Here is a 17,675-nt window from a genome sequence, read left to right on the forward strand (position 1 = left end):
CATTCTGAAGCAATATTCAGTAGTTCTCTTGGCTCACATGCTGTTTTGGACCAGTATCGAAATACTCTGGCAGTATAGAAATGTGACTTTCTCAACTTTTTTTTCACTATGAACTTGGTGGGCAAACAGCCCACTCCAGCCTTGTGGTGGGGCTAACTCACAGATATTCAAAACTCCAACAAACAGATGTTCACAGCTGTCTTGTAAAATATGTATTTGTTTGGATCATATGTTTCAGATGAGATTCTGTCAGTTCTAGAAGTTAGCTCTTGTTGAATTGTAGAGAAGAGATATATGTTAAAGGGAGAGAGTCTGAAATTGTAACCTATCTGCATTTCTAATGACTGTCATTTAAATGAGGTATAATTTTGTTTTTCCTCTCTGCCACTGACTTGTTAATGAGGTACTGAAAAACCATACTGCTAATGTGCAACCATGTTGAGAGTTGCGTAACACTTTTGTCAAATTGTCAATTTTAGTTGTAGGTTTGTTGTGTTATTTTAAAGTGAGGTTTGGGGTTTTGCTTCTTTTTTCTGTAATGTAATTGCAAATTGGCCACTATCATTTCATCTAATGGGTTGGTTTTCTTCCCCCCTGCCATACAGAGAGCAGAATGTCTGTGGAATGAATCAGGATTTGACTGGACAAGGAATGGGGAAGATACTGAACCCGATTAGCTCCAGCAGCCCTGCCCATCAGGCCATGTGCAGTGGGAACCCAGGTCAGGATATGACCATCAGTAGCAATATAAATTTTGCCATAAATGGCCCAAAGGAACAAATGGGCATGCCAGCAGGCAGGTTCGGTGGTTCAGGGGGAATGAACCATGTGTCAAGCATACAAGCATCCACTCCTCAGGGTAGTAACTATGCACTAAAAATGAATAGCCCCTCACAAAGCAGCCCCGGCATGAACCCGGGGCAGCCAAACTCTATGCTTTCCCCAAGGCATCGTGTGAGCCCTGGAGTGGCAGGAAGTCCTCGCATCCCACCCAGTCAGTTCTCCCCTGCAGGAAGCTTACATTCACCCGTGGGAGTCTGCAGCAGCACAGGAAATAGCCATAACTACACCAACAGTTCCCTGAACGCACTTCAGGCCCTCAGCGAGGGCCACGGCGTTTCTCTAGGATCGTCGTTGGCTTCACCTGACCTAAAAATGGGAAATTTACAAAATTCCCCTGTGAATATGAATCCTCCCCAGCTAAGCAAGATGGGAAGCCTGGACTCTAAAGACTGCTTTGGACTGTATGGGGAGCAATCAGAAGGTACAACTGGACAAGCAGAGAGCAGCTGCCATTCAGGAGAACAGAAAGATAATAGCGATAGCAACATGCCACCAGTTGTCAGTGGCGAGAGACCTGATGGACAGAATAAACTGCACGATGGAAAAAGCCAGACAAAGCTCTTACAATTGCTGACCACCAAATCGGATCAGATGGAGCCTTCGCCTTTGTCCAGTACCATGGGAGACGTTAGCAAGGACTCCACGGGAGGGTTGCCTGGGTCTGGTTCGACACATGGAACCTCGCTCAAGGAGAAGCATAAAATTTTGCACAGACTATTGCAGGACAGTAGTTCTCCTGTAGATTTGGCCAAGCTCACAGCAGAGGCCACAGGCAAAGAACTGAACCAGGAGTCCAGTAGCACAGCTCCTGGTTCAGAGGTGACTGTTAAACAGGAGCCAGTGAGTCCTAAGAAGAATAATAATGCACTACTTCGCTACTTGCTAGATAAAGATGATACTAAAGATATTGGTTTACCAGACATACCCCCCAAACTGGAGCGGTTGGACAGTAAGACAGACCCTTCCAGTAGCACAAAGTTGATAGCTATGAGGACGGAAAAAGAAGAGATAAGCTTTGAGCCTAATGAACAGGTAAGCAAATCTTTGCGTTACGTGTGAACGAGATGTTTGAACCCTGCATTCCTGCCATCTGACTTCCTCTGAAGAGTAATTTCTTGACCCTTCAAGAGGCTGTTACCGGTCTTTTGAAATCCAGTCTTCACTCAGTTTTCCAGTTGGTGTTACTAAGTTGTGAGCATCACTCTGTCTAAAAGAACAGACTCTGCCTGAGAGGAGATAGATCATGCAGGGACTGAACGGTGGGGAACCTTTCCCAGATGGTAGTCAGACAAAAATACTTGTAACTGTTGGTTAATGCTGGTTTATTGACAGCTTTTCCCATAGGCTGTTGTTGAACTGCTGTGGGCTAGATGGGCTCTTGACCTAGCCCAGCACAGCAACTACACTTCTCCTCTGTAAAGCAGGTTCATGCTCAAGGGCAGGAGTTGTTTGAGAGGATCTGATACCAACTTTGTGTTACTGATCTTTGCGCTGCACTTGATCTGCAAATGAAAATCAAGGCAATTAGACTTCCCTTGTTTCTGTGGCAATTAGAGGTGTTTTGTTGTTGGGCTTTTTTTTTAACTTAAAGTGTTTTTTTATATTTGACCCCAAGTTCCTGTGGGTGATTAATTGTTCAGTGCAGAGATCATGTCTCCCTGCGCAAGGTTATCTGCACTGAATTTTACCTTCAGAATTTCTTTGTGTTCTGTGCAAGATTGCTTGTTGCTCTGCTGCCCAACATACTAATAAACTGCATACTTTTGTAGGACCTCTGCTAAAAAGTGTTATTTCCCTGGCTTTCATGCAGAATTCACTTTCAAAAAGCACCAAGTTCACATCACCCAGAATGCTCCAGTTTTCAGAGCTCTGCAAGAAAAAGGGGTGCAGCAAAAGCAATTTGCTACTTCAATGTTACTGTTCATTTTATTTATAAAATGGGTAATTACAATATCAACTTTAGTATAAGGCATTTTCTGGGGAGTTTATAACTACCTGGAGTTAATGATCCTTAGCTCTGTACTACACTATCAACTCTCCCAGCTGGTCATTAATCCCTAGGCAGTGCCCTGTGTTTGAAGCCTTAGATTATAAATCATGATCAGATCATACACTGTGCAAACATTCATGACTCTCTCATTCACAGCCATATCCTTCACTTTTAAAATACTGTGTATTTTTAATATGCGGGTTGGGTTTGAGCTTGTTTATTTTTGTGAATCTATTGTATGTTTATTATTGTGTGTATATAAATACATCCTTTTTTTATATTTTCTATGTTACACTTTGAGGCTGAGGAAGAATAGACAATATTTTCTTATCCCTAAGTCACAGCACTGGATTTTTTTTTTTGCTTTGCCCTTTCAACGGTCTCAAACCAGTAGACAGTTCTTTCAACAGTGGTTATAACCACAAAATGTAGAGGCCAAACATGCTACTGCAGTGTGGACGCAGCATTGTTAAAATCTGAGTTGTCCAGGCATCTCTTAAGGTTACTTTACCTCTCCTGTTTCAACAGAATTTGACAACTATTGCCATTATATAGGAGCAATAGTGGCTTTTCAATCCTTTTCATAATTTAGGGGGAAACTGAGCCAAATTACACTAATTTCTACAGGGATTTATCCTCAAGCCTGGATGTTAGTTTAGTTCTGAATATAGCTGCTATTTTGTAGTGCCTGTAGAGGGAGGGCTTAGATTCTCTGTGAGAACTTGTGCTTTGTTAGGCTAGGAAAAGCACAGATATCAAGAAATACACAGCTAAACTGGCAAGAATAAACTATTGTAAAATTATCTAATAGATTTCAATTCCTAGTTCAGATCCTACATGTTGAAGTCAATACTGGATTGAAGGCAGAGATCCTTCAGTCCTCAATATTTGATACTGGACAAGGACATAGAATTTGGGAATCACCAAAAAATTTATGCCCATTTAAGTAGATCAAAATCACGGCCTTCAAATGTTTTACTCACCAAGAATTAAATTTGTAAAAGAGTTAAAGTTTCCTCTTTCATGATCTCTGTGGAGTAGACAAGAAGCGCCTTAGCTTGTGAACCCATTTTCAAGAAAAGCAGGTTTTGTCCCCGCTGGAAGTTAGCTGCCTAGTCCCAGATAGTCCTACGAGCTCCTTTTATTGTTGATGGAAAAATAGGGAAATACTCCAGGATTTTTTTTGTCTTATCCTAATGTATGTCTAACACAGGGAAGGTAAGCTGTTCTCTAGTGATGCTCCCTTTGACTGGAGGCATCCTAGATGGCAGGTTGAAACCAGCTGCCTTACTTTTTCATGACTAAAGATAGGCAAGTTTGTCTCGCCCTAAATGTAAACATGTAACTATAGGCATAACTTTAAAGAGACTTCAGTGTCTATAAGCATTGCCAGCCTCAGGCATTTGAAATGCAGGTCCCCAGTATTATGAATTTGTGAAGTGAACAGTCTATTCATTTTTTATTTTTAGACTTTGCTTCTGGGGTCAGGGGAGGGATTTGAGGGGGTTGGAGTACGGACTATGGATCTATTGCGGTTTTTTTAAATTTGAAGATGGAGATCATCTCCCAGGAGAGAGGGATCCGGAGGTACAGGGGAAGGTCCAGGAGTTGGGGCTGTTCAGAAAACCACAAAGCAGTGCAGGAGTTGTGATAAAGTGGTAAGGGCTGAAGTGCTTGGGCCACCTCAGCGCTGAAATAAGGAGAAGCCAGTCCCACAGCTGTGATGGAAGGCTTCTGGATAATGACAGAAGGGCTTTTGTTGCTCCCATTGGTTGTAAATAGAGTTTTAAAACCTTCTTAAAATACAGTGAAACCTGGAACTGAACAAACAGGAGAAATCCAGCATGGAGTAGGAGAGGAAAGGGTAGGGAATATAAAATAATGTAAGCATTTATCTAGCTGAGGGCCAGGCCTTTAAACAAATAACCACTTTACCCCAATTATAAAATCACTGAAAATATTTAGCATCAAAAACTCTTCAGCTTTGGAAGACGGTCTCCCACAGGAAGTGCTCATTGCCTAAATTTAGATCAAAGCTGGAACTATTTAGTACAAGACTAGAACACAGATTCTTGTGCTAAATTCTTCCATCCTCCTGCGTCCTTCCCCCCCCGCCCCTTCTTCCTCCCATATGTAAAAATTAGCCATGTGCTTGTGTTACCTATTTTGCAGGTTTATTTAAAACTTCTCCTCCCCAAGGAATGTTGTATTTTTAAGTAATTAGTCACTGGAGTGTGCAGTTTCTCTGGAAACTGCAGCGGAGCAGCAGTGGGATGGCCTCTGCAAGGAGGATCGGGGTGTTGGGAGGCAGCAGAGCCATTACGTTTTCTCCTTTTACTTTTGGTGTGACTTTCTGAGCAGGAAATGCTTTGAAGTGCACCACTGTACTAAAAATAGCAGTCTTCTAGGTAGTGTGTTTAAACATATACTTCTGCAGAGAGCAGCAACTGACAGGAAGCCTTTCTCAAATGGCAGACAGTATTTCCAGCGCCACCGTACCTTTTTCCCTTCCTTGGTGGGATGATGGTTATCAAGCTCTATTAGGCTGATTGCTATTCCAGTTAAGGCAGCTGTGGGGGAGAGGATGAAAGAGAGACCTGCTGGGGAGGCTCAGCAGAGCTTTTCCTACAGCATCAACAGTAGTAGGACTGTTGCCATCAAGCACTGCGAGTGCTCATATCATTTTCCACTATTAAAAAGGGAAGGCAGTGGAAACACGAGTCTTGATTTGCTACAGATTTGTTTTATAGGGCATCCCTTAGCAGCGAGCCTACGTTTCCCTGCTGGTGGCCCACCAGCTCCTGTGGACCTGCCATGGTGGGACTTGATCCCGCACCCTCCTTCCCTGTGCTGTCTCCCCAAAACCCCCTCGTTGTGCTCCTGGCTGCCGCCAGCACACGCTGCTGCTGGCTGGGAGCAGCCTGTGTCGTGGTCAGCAGATGGTCAGGTCTGACAAGGACCGGCTAACAGCTTGGGGGAAGGAGAGTGGAAGTGGAGGGTTACGTCAGGGAAACGTCATGCCCTGACAATGTCGGGTATTGCCTTGCTAAAGAAACATTTTGTTTAGCCGTGTTGTTCTGTACTGCAAAACTCTTCTGGAAAATTGAGTGTGGATTATTATATTCGTGTTGCAGATGAAGAAACCAAGAGGTGGAAATGTGCTGTAGCTTACCCTCTGAGAAAGCACTTGGCGTAGTGTGGAACAGAATCCTTATCTCAATAAGTATATTCTCCTCTTTTTTAGCTAGCAGACAATATAGACAGCCTGTTTGTCAGATAGGGACTTTGCAATGCCACAGTTTCCACCACTGCTGTTCCAGAAACAATCTTAAGCACGTACCTTTTTGTCCTAAAACTCAGAAACTGTTGCGGTGTTCCTCACACACTTTTATCAACTCAGCTGTCGTCTTGCTTTATGTGGAAACCAGTATCTACCCCAATACTAAAATATTTCCTTTACACATGCCCCTTATCTTCCAGAAACCTATTTCTTGATGTCCGGAGTCCATTAAATGAAAGAAGGACATTGGTTTCTTTCACTGAAATTCTATCAAAACCTTAGAATGGGGATTCCATTTTCTGGATGTCTTTCAATTAGAGTTCTGTTTCCAGAAGTTAGCAGTAGATTAGCCTGATAATATAATGGGATTTCTAGCCAATTGTATGTTTATTGCAGTTACTAGGGAGAAAAAGACTATATTGATTCCACTTCTGTTTTACTTTTGCCTTCTTTTTATAATCCTTTAATTTATGACCAGTTTGGAGCAGGGATTTGTTTACCTTTTATGGTCAAATGTTTTGACTGTGCTACAGAGTTAGCTAATGAGCTTACTTGGGGTTTATATAAGGCAGGTATAGTTTCAAGTTGTGTCCCCACCAAAAGACATCCTGTTGTAAGGAAGAAGTCCCAGATGCCTCTGTCATACATAGTCATAAAGGAAACGCGTATATGTATGAAGCTTGAAATACAGGTTTTTGGTGCAAGCCATGGGCATTGCCTGTGGAGAATTTAGGATCTTATCCAGTCCTTTGCAATCCATGGAAGCTAGACTTTGACATAGCAACTTTTGTAAACAAAACTTCATGTTGAGGTGTAACTGCCTTTCAATAGAGCTGAAAAAATTCTGTAATCAATTAAAACACTTTATTCTGTCTTTCTGTATGTGACAGTGATAAGTGCTTCAAAAGTAGGTACTTTTTCAAATGCAAAAATATGTTTAAACACAATTTGTCTTATGTTTTCTGGCACTTCTGTCCAAGTTCTACAGAGATTGTTGTAATTGCATTGCTTAAAGATAGTGAAAATATGTGAATGAGAACTTTCTTGTGATGCTTAGCACTTTATCGGGCTTTTTTTTTTTTTTTAATTCATGACAAATAATTGTTTTACAGGGAGGTTAGGGTGTGCCTTCTATTTACATAAAGTTCAACTTAGACCATTAACAAAATAAATATAGAATATAAATAAAAGAAAAATCCCATTAAACTAACCAAGTAAATATTTTAATGCTAGTTTGTGCACATATTGGTGCCAGTTGAGGGTGGGTCTGGAAAGAGTTAGGCTAGCATCATAGCCTAGTGTTAATTCTAAATCTATCTTGGAGCTTTTGCAGCAGTTGAGAACCCTCATCTCATCAAAAAACTAAAGATTAAATATTTGGTATTGATTATGTTAAGCAAAAAAGAAGGAAGGTTATGTACTTGTGTTGTTATAATACATCTGTTGTATTTGGCCTTTCTTTGCCACTTCCTGAGAGAAATTAAAAACATCTTGGGGAGTGCAGTTTTCTGACACATTTGGATCAATATGTTCTTCTCTGGCTTTGTTTTGGGTTTGTTGTTTGTTTAGGGGTTTTTTACATCTGATGTTTAAACAAAGAATTGCAGTAGCCAGAATGTTAAAAAAAAAAAAGGAAGAAAAAAAGACACAAAGTCCCACACAAAACCAAACAAAAAACCCCCTGCGACATATAAAACTTTTTGAGACACTGTTGTCTCAAATATGTTTAATGAAGGCCGTATGTCTTAATTCCCCCAAAGAGTACTGAATCACCCTTCTATAATTTACATTACCCTACGTCAGTCTCCTACTGGCTCTTTCAGTCTTCTTGTACCAGGTCTCCCAGTGCTCAAAATGCAGCTGCTCTAAACATCGCTCACCGCGGTCCCTTGGAGCGCCTTTTTGAATCTGCTCATCACCTGCCCGCAAGATGAGATCACGTTTGATTCCTCCTGTCCCTACCTTTTGTGTTGGTGTGCTGTGTCCACCCAACTGCTTGGAAATGCCTGGAAAGGCTGCGAGTCAGCAGGGGGATTTGTCAAGAGCAGGTGATGTGGGACCAGCCTGTTCACCTTCTGCAAGAGGTTAGCGGGCTTTTTAGCATAAGAGCAGCACCCTATGCCATGTGTCTTGGGTACTTTGGCACTCTTACGCATGGCATTCTCCTAAGCAGATTAGAGCTGCATGGTCATGACGAAACTGCTGTGAGTGGGTAGGAAGATGTGTGCAAATCCTTACACACCAAGTGGTTCTTTAAGGATTCACTGTCAGAATGGAGGTGCTGCAGGAGCCCGTGCAGCATCTAGAGCTGCTCAGTGTTTGAATAGAGCTTACGCTTGGTAAAGCTATGTGTGGCCCTTGAATGTCTACAAATACGCTGGAGGACAGAATGAAAATTCAGCTGCAAACAGGAGACATGGAGAAAAAAATCTTAGGAGAACCTTCAGGATGAACAAATGCTATTTATTACAATTAGTCAAGAATAATGTCACAGATTTTTTTTTTTACAAAAAGGGGACAACTGGCTAGGTAGGACTTCTCAGAGCCATGTCTAGGGATCATAGCACAAGGTGAGGAAGAGTCAGTAATGTCATGTAATTAAATCACAGGCTTCTCTGGAATACACCATCAGAGCGTACTATGTGTAGAGTAAATTTTCTGCTTTTCTCAGCAGTTGTAAAGCTTCATCATAAGTCCTGTTCTGGACATGACACTTCAGCAAAAGTGTGGATCAACTGAAGACAGTCCACAGGAGCAACAAGAGGAATGAGAGGTCTAGGAAACAGGTTATGGGCTGAAGAAAATTCAACAAGCTGAGATTGCTTATTAACTTCAGCTTAAAACCAAAAAGGCACATGTTTTCAAATACAGAGAAGGTTAGAAAAATAAAGGGGAACACAGTTTGTTCTTCGGGTTCAAAATTTGACAGAAAGGAAAGGCCTAAATTGCAGTGAGGGAGATTTTGCATTGACACTGAGGAAAAAAGTTTGCATAGTAGGGATGACTGTGTGCTGAAACCAATTCCCTGGGGAAGCTCTGGATTTTCTGTCACTGGATGTCTATAACAAGAGGCTATATGAACTTCTCTAGGGAATGGCATACACTGATTTTGCCTTGAGGCTTTAAATTTCTTCCAGCCCTCTGATTCTGTGATTTCCTCCCATTTTGCCAATATCACCAGATCACCCACATGCTGCCTTTTAACGTAGTAAACTCCTTCCTCTTTTGCACTATATATTCCAATCTGTAAGACCAGGAGGTGATGTGGAAGGAGTAAAGAGTAATACCGTGTTTATCTGCAGTCAGTCATCTGGGAAAGGTATGTAGACGTATAACCTGGAGGCATCTTAGCTGCCTTTGAATAAAACAGCTAGGCTTCCCAGGAGTAGGTTAGCTGTGGCAGGAGGACTTTAGTACAGACTAATGTGCAGTGCTTCCCACCTAGGCTGTGAGAGCCTTGGTAGGTAGTTTAAAGCCATCTCAGGTATTTCTACATTATCCTGTGATCTGCAGTGTAAGCTTGCTTTCAATAAGTTCACAATGTGGCAGTAGGACAAAAAAGAACGGGAAGAATTGTATTTCGGTTGTGTGCATGACTGTGGTGCTATTTCTCGGTTCCCCATCCTTCACGGCTGGCTGCTCACTCTCTGCCTCTCTTCCGTCGTCGCACATTTCCTAATGAAGGTGCTGATTTTGAGTAGGTTTTTGTTACAAATACTGTCATGAAATGTTTCCTGTGCAACTTGGTGGTAACTGAGACTGGACTGCCTTTACCCAAAAGGGTTTTATCCCATTCAGAGGTTCAGGATCGGAGAGTATACTTGTAATCATCTCCAAATTCCAGTCAGGAAAAGTTTTTAATTCTGAGGGTTTATAGATGGAGAAACTGACCCCAAAAAAATACTGGTGAAAATCAAAATTTTTAAGAAAAACACGCAGGTCAGTATTTATGTTAGTATAGGATGAACTTATTTTTTTTCCCATCTTTATTTCATGATCAGTTTCTACTGAATTCAATGTAACTGGATTTATCTGTTTGGGGTTTTTTCTTAATGTAGAGAAGTTATTGTCACTGATTTGGGAAGTTGTGATCAAAAGAAATTCCTAAATCTAGTAACTAGTTGACAGGTTTTAATTTATAGAATTTAATTCAAATATATATTTCTTGCCAGTTAACTTGCATACAGTTAGTCGGTGTTAAGGTTTTGAATGTAACAAAGCAAATGCATATGGGGAGTTGTTTTAGCCATGAAGCAACTTTTCCATCGTATGCTTTTAATCAAGTCATAAAGAGACTAGAAATATGACTGTGCTGAAAGGAATATTGGTTATACCTACATTAAACCCCCTGTCTTCATCACTGTTGGATCTCTTCCCCTGGCAAATTATCCGTGCTGTCTTTACTGGTCACAGAGTGCACAGGGAGAATCTCCCCGTTGCCCGAGGTACGGAATGTGTGGATTCATAGGTCCCGATGCCAGGGCTTTGAAGGGGTGCCAGTGCCACACAGGGCTCCGCAAATGCAAGGCAAACGAGCCCTGGGAAGCCTGTACAGTCTCCTTTCAACAATTTTGTGAGCTTCTTGCACATCGGGCTTCTTGCAGGAAGCATCCAAAGCCGGTGCGGGTGTAACGGTTGTGGGCTGCCGAGCAGGACGCCAACAGCAGGCGAGCAGCGACGTGTACTGTGGGTTTGTGTTTTGTTTTGTATTTTTTTTTTTTTTTTTTTTTTGTCTTCATTGCAGCCAGGCAGTGAATTGGATAACTTGGAGGAGATTCTGGATGACCTGCAGAACAGCCAGTTACCGCAGCTTTTCCCAGATAGCCGCCCAGGCGCGCCAGCGGGCTCGGTCGACAAGCAAGCCATCATCAATGACCTCATGCAGCTCACCAGTGACAGCAGCCCCGGCGCAGCTGTGGCCACCCAGAAACCAGCAATGAGGATTTCACAGAGCAGTGAGTCCACCTCCCACACCTCGTGAAACCACCACCCCCCCCCCCCCCCCCCAAAAAAGCGGGTCCTGGTGCGGTGCCCCTGGGTCAGCCGGGGAGGAATTGGGCTGCTCCTCGTCTCGGTCTGGTCTTGCGTGATGACACAGCGCCATCTGCGGTCGTCCCATTTCGACACACATGTTGGGGGGTCACGTCTTAATTCACGCGGCGCCCTGGAAGCCCGTGGCCTCTTGCAGGGGTGCCCTCAAAATAAATGAAACGTCCCCTGCTGTGGTTATGGGAGAGTGCATGCATTTTGTTGTCACGCAGATCGCTCCTTTCCAGCAGCTCTTTCAGTAAAAGGGACGAGAGAGGCTTCTCTCAGCGTGGAGAGTCTTCTTCTAAACCCACAAGATTAATAGAAAGACATATGATTAAGAGGAATGCCCAAGTTTAATTTGAAATTGTGGCTTTTAATTGAGTCACTTCCAGCTGGCAGTGTTCCTTAACTTTATTAATTAACTTACAAATCAGCGTTGAAATGTTGGTCTACCACCATAGAATAATGGAAAGTGAGCAAGATGGGAGTCTTATCAGATATAAATGTTGAAGAAAATAGCATTAAAAGCCATTGCTTCGGGTTTTTTTCCCCTGTTGTCTAGGATGGCAGCATCTATTTACTTCATTAAATGTACAATGGTGAGGTTTTTTATAAAACATAGGGCTTAGATAATATTTTTAGACATTCTGATGGTACTAAAATAACACTCCGCCACTTTCAAATGAACTCAAATTATTACTTAGAAATGTTTAAATTAATAATAAATATTAGTGTTTAAATTAATATCAAAATAACTACAGATCCTTCAATTGTGATTTCTTATCGGTGTTGCTCATAGAAAGATGCTTGGATTTAATGTGCTCGTTTTTATAAGTATGGGGTACTGACAGCAGCAACACACAAGTCAGAAGGAATTCTCTGTGCATCTGAAATCTTTAGCATGTCCTTTCTGAAGCAAGGTCTGCTGGTTCCTTCCACTGTAGCCTTCTGGCTTTCCAGAGTTAACCTGTCTTCAGATCTGCTTTCAAAGCTACTGGCAGTACTGTAACAGTATGATTGTAAATGAGAGTGTCTTGGTGGTTACCAGCAGTTTTGTAAAAGCAACATCCCATTTCCCATGGAAATTAAAACCCTAAAACTTTTTCCCCCAGCTTAGTCTTGTGTCTGTGCCTGATTCCTCTAGGGAATTTCTGCCTTCTTTTCACTAGAAGAGCATACAGAAAACAGGTGCACAGAAATAGTGAGTGGCTTCTCATATGCTCAAAGAAAGCAGTGTAGAATGAATGTCAAATCATACACAATTCCAAAAGAGATTTGGGAGTTTTAATTTTTTTTTTTTCTGAAGAAATAACCAGCTTTCATTTTAAGGTTTTGCATGAAAATACTTAAAATATTTTTATCTGTTGAAACCAAAACAGCACAAAACTTGAAAGCTGCTAGATTTGCCAAATTGTTAGTTTGTTGCATGCGGGAGAGGGAGACAGGGAGCATCCTTCAGGCCCATCCCGACCAAGAGCCGAATATGTGACCTCAACACTATCACATCTCAACTGTGTTGTTAATTTGTGCTGCATTTCCAGCTTTCCTTTATATAGGATCAGTGAGTGCATGAGTTTCTGTAGTCCAGTTTTATAAAATAAGAAAAGTCAGAGACCTCTGTTATAAGATGTTTCTGTACTTTTTAACAAGCTTAATAAACCTCATCTAAGTTCTCAAATTCAAAAGCATTACTACTTTGACCTAAAATAAGAAAAAAGTTCTTTAGCTTCTTTGTAATGTGGTGAATATAAAAATGCAGAAGTCGCTTTAAGGATGCTCTTATATCGGAGACTCTCCTAGGGGAGGCTATCAAGAAGTAGTGCAAATAATGAATTCACAAAAATGCTTCATTTATTTGTATGTGCTTTGTTGGTATGATTGGAAATGGAATTATAGGCACAAGGTCAGTGTTTGAGTCATGTTTGAGAACTAGTTGTGCCCACAGGAGATGTTTTCATGCACTGGAACATTGCCCAAAGACCAGCTGAGCCAGATGCTTGCCAGTCATGATCTAAAGCTCACTTTTCTGAGACAGTCTGCAGTTTTCTTTGCAGAGGCTGGTTTTAAGAGCACAAAACACCTCAACAGAAGCAAATAGTTATCTAAAGATGACAGTAACCATCAAACATGGTTCTGTTTACCAGAATATTATGATGGCACAGCTCTAATTCTGGACTGCTTAGTTGTTGTTGCTGACTCATGGAAGTATTTATTTTTATTAATGACAAAAAATGTAAAAAAAAAAAAATTGAGGGAGATGTAGAAATGAGAATACAAGATCTGATATAGACTCAGTCTGTCCTTTACTTTGGTAACTTCATCAGGGGCACAGCTTATGCTGGAAAACTTTCAAAACTGAGATAATTCCTAACAATCTGCCTCAGAATGACATCTGCATGCAATTACAATCCTGCTAGGTATAAGATTAATTGGCAGTAGTATACACATCACACAGTGGTATATTTTGCTGTAGTAGCTCTTCTGTCAGTCAAATTGCATCATTTAAAGTTTTAAAAATATACGTCATATCTGGTTTAGTGTCAGAATGTTCCATGTTGAAATTTACATAAAAATGTCAAGAAGGGATGTTTCTCAGACAGATATGGAATGGTTAAATTACACAGCATTAAATAGCTCAGCCCAAGAGCTTAAAGTTTGTTTGGGTTGGGTTTTCTTTTTGACGAGTAAAGTTTCCACTCTTCTAACTTTGCTTTTTCTTTGCTCCTCCTGTCTAGCTTTTAATAACCCACGAGCAGGGCAACTGGGCAGGTTATTACCAAACCAGAATTTACCACTTGACATCACACTGCAAAACCCAACAGGTGCAGGAACTTTCCCACCCATAAGAACGAGTAGCCCCTATTCAGTGATACCTCAGCCAGGACTGATGGGCAGGAATGAAGGGATGATAGGAAGTCAAGGAACTTTAGGCAACAGTAGCACAGGTAAGATGACTTACTATTTTTTTAAATATACTCAAGTAACAGACTATAGCATGTGTAACTTAATGTTGGAGTTATTGCAAGTGCAGGTTATTAGAAGTAAAAAGTCTGGACAAAAAAAAAAAAAATCCTATTTCATGGGCTGTTACGTATTAGCATATTTGTTTTGATTTTCTGTTTCTGCATATTTTTAGTCCTGCTCTGTATGAAATGCTTTTCAGCTACCTGAAAACTTCTGGATGAACACAGTGTATTGGCAGTTAGAGTCTGTTCACATCAGAAGCCAATCATTCTGCCTCGAAAAAGCAAATAACTGAACCACTTGTCTGTAGAGGTAGTTCTTTCAAAACAAAATTGTGGGCAGTGCTATTGCCCTTATGATGTGTATCTCTACAGACCTTGGTTTTGGTCTCAGCTGTCTTTTATTTATTAGCCTTAGTTCTCATTTTAAATTAAAGAAGTGCTAATGTTTTCATCATTTTCTGAAACAAACTTTTTGGGAAACATCAGCTGTTGCAGTGGTATTACCTCTTGTCATAGATTATGCCTGATCTGTGGTGCATTGATTTCTTCATGTTGCCCTAATACTGTACAAAGATACCATAGGGGATTTCACAAGAAAAGTCTGGCTGATTGACTTACTTCAACTAGTACGTAGTCTGAGATTGTCCAAGTGTGCAACAGCTGCTAAGAACTCTGAATGAGTAAATAAATGGGTGTTTTAAGTCCTTTCAGCTGGTTATTCATTGTCAAAAATTTATATTTAGTTTGCATCGGTATTAAAAAAGACATGCTGCCAGACACTGAAATAACATATTTAAGCAGTTCAGAGGTCAGCTTGTAGCCTTTCAAGTGTCCTATTACTTTCATGTTCTGTATACATATTAGAGGATGTTATTCATCTTATGTATACAAGTTAGAGAGTATTATCTGTGTTCCTGCCGTTTGTTCTAGCACACCACATATTTCAGCTGATAAAATGTGTACACAAACAGAACAAACCTGAGGATATAACACCGAGGCAAATTTTCTACAGCAGCTGAAATAATGACCCTCTTCAGAAGTTTTTTGTCCTTGGTTGTATATCACCAAATAATTGAACTAACAAGTAGTAATAATTATTTGTATGGCTTTTAGTAGTCGTTTAAGGATGTTGCAAAATGCGACTAGAGAGACCAGTAGTCCAATCTGAAATCAGAGTTCTCTCTGCTCTCTTGACTGTATAAAATTGAAATGTATAAATACTATGAATGCATGTCTGGGGTTTGGGGGGTTTTCGTGCTGGGCTTTGGTTGGATTTTTTGACTACTGTCAGACTGTAGTACTCTATATATTCCAAGTGTAAATAAACTGTATCAGTTGTTTACAGTAGATGTAGGAGGACTTCCCCTAAAATAACGGTAATGAACTTCAGCATCTATCGGAAAGTTCCTGTGAGTAATTTCCCTGCACTGCATATTGGTTCAAGATTATCTGGGTGAGCCTTGAAGCTAAGGCAGCCCTAGGTTCCAAATGAAAGGACTCGCCAAAAGATGTTTGCAGAATGAGAATTTAAAATCAAGCCTTCTAATTTGGAAGCATGTGTAGCAATAACATGTTGTACTCAAGTCTTCATTCTCACTTAGCACTTGGAAAGTAAAGCACTGACACACACATCAGCAAACGTGATTCATTTCCTGAGGAAGGAAGTTAGGGCTATCCACACACCCTCGGCACCTGTTGCAGACTACATGTGGGAACACTTACTCTGAACAGCGTTTCGGAAATGATAAAAGGATCTTCCTCTTGTAAAACGTAAACCAATCTGCAGTCCCTTGACTAAGCAGCGTAAGGCATCGTTCTGTAGCTTTGCACATCTGGACGGGCAGTTGTGGTGCAGTGTGCTTTGAGTGAAACTACTGCATTTGCGTCGCTAAACACGCGGCTCATCGGGCAGTTGTAATGCTAAAGCTGTTCTGAACCATGTGCCGGCACCTGAGTCTGTTTGGCTTTTGTGCAGGAATGATCGGTGGCAATGCCCCTCGGCCTGCCATGACGTCTGGAGACTGGGGAGGCCAGGCTCCTGCCGTGAGGGTGACCTGCACGCCCACAGCTAGTGCCATGAACAGGCCGGTGCAAGCAGGCATGATCCGCAACCCCACGGCCAGCATCCCCTTGAGACCCAGCAGCCAGCCTGGCCCGAGGCAGATGCTGCCATCTCAGGTCATGAATATGGGTAAGTCGGTGTGGAGTTGTGCCTTTTGGCACAGGTGGGGCAGAAAAGAAAAAAAAGAAAAAAAAAAAAAAACAAACCAAACCAAAAAAAGACTCATTTCAATTAGAGATTTGATAAGAATCATGTTCCACAGTGGAAGTTTTCTGTGGAAGTGGGAAGGTAGGTGTGTAAAACACTAACTTTTAATGCATGTATTGATATGAACAATCCTAACTCCACAGTGGTGTGGCCAAAGAAAGAGGATATGAAGTTGCCCGTGCTTATTAAAGACTGTAGGGTTTTTTTAAGAGAAATTGCTGTGAACATAATCATTGTTCTTCGTCACTTTTAAAGCAAGTACGTTATGATACTGACTCTATATACTTTTTTTATGCTTATCTTACTAATTTTTTGATCTATGATGTCATATCTGCCCTTTTGTGGTTTTGAACCACTTTCAGAGTTCTCATGTCATTTTCTCGAATTTTAAAAGCAATTTTTAACAAAAAAAATCAAGATGCTTTTGTGTGTAATGCTACTGAAGTCTTAATGGTTTTATTTGCTTCTACTGTAACATAGATAATTCAATGGAAAGAATTAACATGAAAGTGGATTCTTTTCACAAAAGTTAGGTGATTATTTTTCCTTGATTAGGGCCATCCGAATTGGAGATGAACATAGGAGGACCTCAGTATAACCAACAACAGGCACCTCCAAATCAGACTGCACCGTGGCCAGACAGCATCTTGCCTATAGATCAGGCATCTTTTGGTAATCAGAACAGGTGAGTCTTGGTGTCACATCAAAACATGGAGAGATTTTACAGGCCTGTATTTTATATAACTCATGGAAATACTTACCATAATATAATTCACACAAAATACTCACCGAATGTACCTCAATGTAATGCCTGTAGTATTTTATGCTCGTGAAATGTATACATGTTACAGTAATACTTACAAATGCTCTCTTTACCATTTAATGTGTTGGAAGAATTGGAAGTTCTGCATCACCGTGGATACTGTCAGTACTTTGTGTAGTTGCACCATTTTCGCCTCTCGAGCATTAACATGGGCATGATTCTGCCTGATTTTGGTGTTCTTATTGTTAACAATTATACTTAACGCTAAATGTGGAAAAATGCCAGAGCCTTTGTAGTTATAACATAGCTGTCTTTTCCTGCAGCAAGGTAGAATTCTAAGTAGTGCAGGACACAGTTAACTTATGTTTTGTTTGGGGTTTTTTAACGGACCTAAAAAGTAAGGAAGGATGAAGGGAAGGGGGGACTGCCTCTTCCCTGAAGTTAGCTCCTTCTCAGGTAACCAGAACTACAGTTCAATCACAACTCATTACCTCTTATGTAATGTATAAACTTTGTTCTTTATTAAGACTTTT

At 41.0% G+C, this 17,675-nt stretch overlaps 1 protein-coding gene across 6 annotated transcripts in view; it reads left to right on the plus strand.

Moving 5' to 3' along the window:
• The window catches only part of NCOA2 (nuclear receptor coactivator 2), a 192,801-nt gene that overhangs the window by 153,980 nt on the left and 21,146 nt on the right, over positions 1–17,675 (plus strand). For all 6 annotated transcript variants that reach the window (XM_042785715.1, XM_042785714.1, XM_042785712.1 and 3 more), the window contains 5 exons: positions 606–1,875; positions 10,858–11,068; positions 13,880–14,089; positions 16,086–16,301; positions 16,935–17,064. In XM_042785715.1, coding sequence (XP_042641649.1) covers positions 606–1,875; positions 10,858–11,068; positions 13,880–14,089; positions 16,086–16,301; positions 16,935–17,064 — 2,037 coding nt within the window. The remainder of the gene's footprint in view (positions 1–605; positions 1,876–10,857; positions 11,069–13,879; positions 14,090–16,085; positions 16,302–16,934; positions 17,065–17,675) is intronic.

Source organism: Tyto alba, unplaced genomic scaffold (genome assembly GCF_018691265.1).
Source record: "Tyto alba isolate M040663 unplaced genomic scaffold, T.alba_DEE_v4.0 Super-Scaffold_9, whole genome shotgun sequence".
Classification (NCBI taxonomy): Eukaryota; Metazoa; Chordata; class Aves; order Strigiformes; family Tytonidae; genus Tyto; species Tyto alba.